Source organism: Cebus imitator, unplaced genomic scaffold (assembly GCF_001604975.1).
Source record: "Cebus imitator isolate Cc_AM_T3 unplaced genomic scaffold, Cebus_imitator-1.0 Scaffold485, whole genome shotgun sequence".
In the NCBI taxonomy this organism is placed as follows: Eukaryota; Metazoa; Chordata; class Mammalia; order Primates; family Cebidae; genus Cebus; species Cebus imitator.
Window position 1 is genome coordinate 1,463,038 of NW_016107800.1, and position 2,798 is coordinate 1,465,835.

A 2,798-nucleotide genomic window follows, 5' to 3' on the forward strand; every position below is an offset into this window, starting at 1 on the left:
CTTTCCCTCCCTCCTTCCTTCTTTCTTTCTGGCTCCAAAGGGACTCTTTTCTTTCTCTCTCTCTTTCTGTCTCTCTCTTTCCTCCCTTCCTTTCCCTCCCTCCCTCTCTCCCAAACAAGCAGCAGTGAACATTACTTTTTGAGGGTTCAATACAGTGGTTGGTTGGTCCTTGCATTACGTGGCTACACTCTGAACCAAAGAGAGCTTAATTCTTGAGTTTTACATTTGGCGGAGATACCTGTGTTGGCTGTGGAGGCCCCAGAGAGAGCCAAGACTTGTGACATGGAGGACCAGGACCGGAGTGTGTTTCTTTGGGACACAGACCTCACCTGGAAATCCCAGCCGCTTGGGGATTTATGCCCTACCCAAGGATCAACCCCTGATCAACTCTGCTCATCCAGTGTTTTTGGCTTGTAGCCAAAGTCTGGAATAAATAGCCCCACACTTCAGAATCTTTATGATTTGTCTGGGTTGGGCGACACCTCCCTTCAGTTGGGGTTTCGCCAGGCTGGCCCTAGGGTAATGGTTGCTTGTGTCCTGACCGCTGAGTTCATACCTTCACAAACACCCCTTAGGCTCGCCTCTCATTGCTTTCCTTGCCATTGAAAGAAATTTTCAGGGTGCAATTAGAGGCACTTGGCTCTCCCCCTATTTCTGGTTTCTTCTGAGCCTCTCAAACTAATTCCTCAGTTCCCTAGCTTTGTTCTCTGGGAGAGCTGAGATTGGTGTCAGGTGGGGATCACAGAGGTTAGATAAGGCCTCCCTAAAACAAGGGGCCAGCAGCTAGACACAGCAGGAGAGACAGAGCCAACCTCTTTCTGCTTCTTGCAGCCCTGACTGTGAAGTTTCTGACCAAGAGGTTTATCAGCGAATACGACCCCAACTTGGGTAAGAAACTCCTCCCTACCTCCTTCTACCTGCACCCCACCTGGAGTGCCCCCTGGGACCTACCCCGTGGGTGGGTGCTGACCAGGACTGCGTGTCTGGGGACAGAAGGAAGAAGCTGCCAGCGTGACTCAGCCCCTGGGGGAAGATGTTTTAAGTGTCAGAAAGACCCCTTCCACAGCCCACCCCAGACGATTGGGGTGGGGGGGGTGTTGGCCCAGTTCACATAACTAAGAGAGGCTGATTTACCCTAAAATATGAGGTGTGATGAAACTTAAGAAAATGAAAATAAACATACCAGGACATCCACATCCAAACAAGCACTATTCTTGGGCCGGATACGGTGGCTCAGCCTGTAACCTCCGGACTTTGGGAGGCTGAGGCAGGTGGATCACCTGATGTCAGGAGTTAATGACCAGCCTGGCCAACATGGAGACACCCCGTCTCTACTAAAAATACAAGTTAGCTGGGCATAGTGGCATGCGCCTGTAATCCCAGCTTCTAGGGAGACTGAGGCAGGAGAATCGCTTGAACCTGGGAGGCAAAGGGTTGCAGTGAGCCGAGATTGCACCACTGCACTCCAGCCTGGGCAACAGCGAGATTCCATCTCAAAAAAAAAAAAAAAAAAGACAGAAAAATCAAGAAACAAATAGGTATTATTCTTCAAGACGGTCACTCAGTGTTCTCTTCCAGAAAATCTGGGCAAGACGTTTGAGAAATTCTCTAGTGCAGCTGGCTTCTGAACCAGTTTTTTAACCGTATGAGAAAACAACTCTCGTTTTTATTGCTGCGTCATGGTATATTGGAGAAAGGAGTGTTTCGGTGTCAGTCAGAGCTGGGTTTCAATCCTGCCTGGGTCGGCCCTTATTGGCAACTTGAGCCAGTCAGCTAACCTCTCTGAGCTACTGTTTTCTGGTCTGTAAAAGGGGCATTAAAAATACCTATCTCAGAGAATTGCCGTGAGGATTAAAGCAATAACACACATTATTGCTCCAGCCTAGCACTTGGCCCACATCAGGCACTCAGTGCATTTTTGCTTTTCCTTCCTCCTCAAATGGCTTCCTGTACACAGTGGCTTAGATTCCCTTCTAGAACAAATCAAAGCAGGATTTTGTCAGTATAAATGTAGCTTAAAGCTCAATGTATAACATTTATCTGTTGTAAACTCCTCGCTGAGAGCAATAAGGTGTCTGGGTGATCTTAGCCATGTGCTTTGTTTTTTGGGTTTGAGATGGCATCTCGCTTTGTTGCCAGGCTGGAGTGCAGTGGTGCGAACTCCGCTGGCTGCAACCTCCACCTCCCAGGTTCAAGCGATTTTTCTGCCTCAGCCTCCCAAGTAGCTGGGACTACAGGCGGGTGCCACCCGCCTGGCTGACTTTTGTGTTTTTAGTAGAGATGGGATTCACCATGTTGGCCAGGATGGTCTCGATCTCTTGACCTCATGATCCGCCCGCCTCAGCCTCCCAAACTGCTGGGATTACAGACGTGAGCCACCGCGCCTGGCCAGTCTTAGCCTTTTGAAAATGGGTGCAGCAGTCTTGGATTATTTTCCTCATTCATAAAAATCAAATAAAGCATTCATAGGATGGCTGAGAGCCCCCCAAAGAAGCCCAGGGCTCTGTGACACCAGTGGAAGCCCCTGCACTGCCTGCAGCAGGCCAGTGATGCGGTGCTGCTGACACGCCTGGAGGGGAGAGCTCCTTACCCCAGTGGTGCCCAGCCCCTTAGTTCAGGCTGAAGTCCAGCACCAAATCCCAGCGTCAGAGCAGGCAGAGACATCAGGGCTATTTGGTCCCCCGGTTTGGAAAAAGCTTTTCCGGGCCGGGCGCGGTGGCTCAAGCCTGTAATCCCAGCACTGTGGGAGGCCGAGGCGGGTGGATCACGAGGTCAAGAGATCGAGACCATCCTGGTCA

At 50.5% G+C, this 2,798-nt stretch overlaps 1 protein-coding gene across 1 annotated transcript in view; it reads left to right on the forward strand.

Moving 5' to 3' along the window:
* Positions 1-2,798, forward strand: part of RASL12 (RAS like family 12) — a 19,663-nt gene that overhangs the window by 5,305 nt on the left and 11,560 nt on the right. Inside the window, exon 2 of the mRNA XM_017513046.2 lies at positions 832-888. Within this exon, the coding sequence (XP_017368535.1) occupies positions 832-888 (57 nt within the window). The remainder of the gene's footprint in view (positions 1-831; positions 889-2,798) is intronic.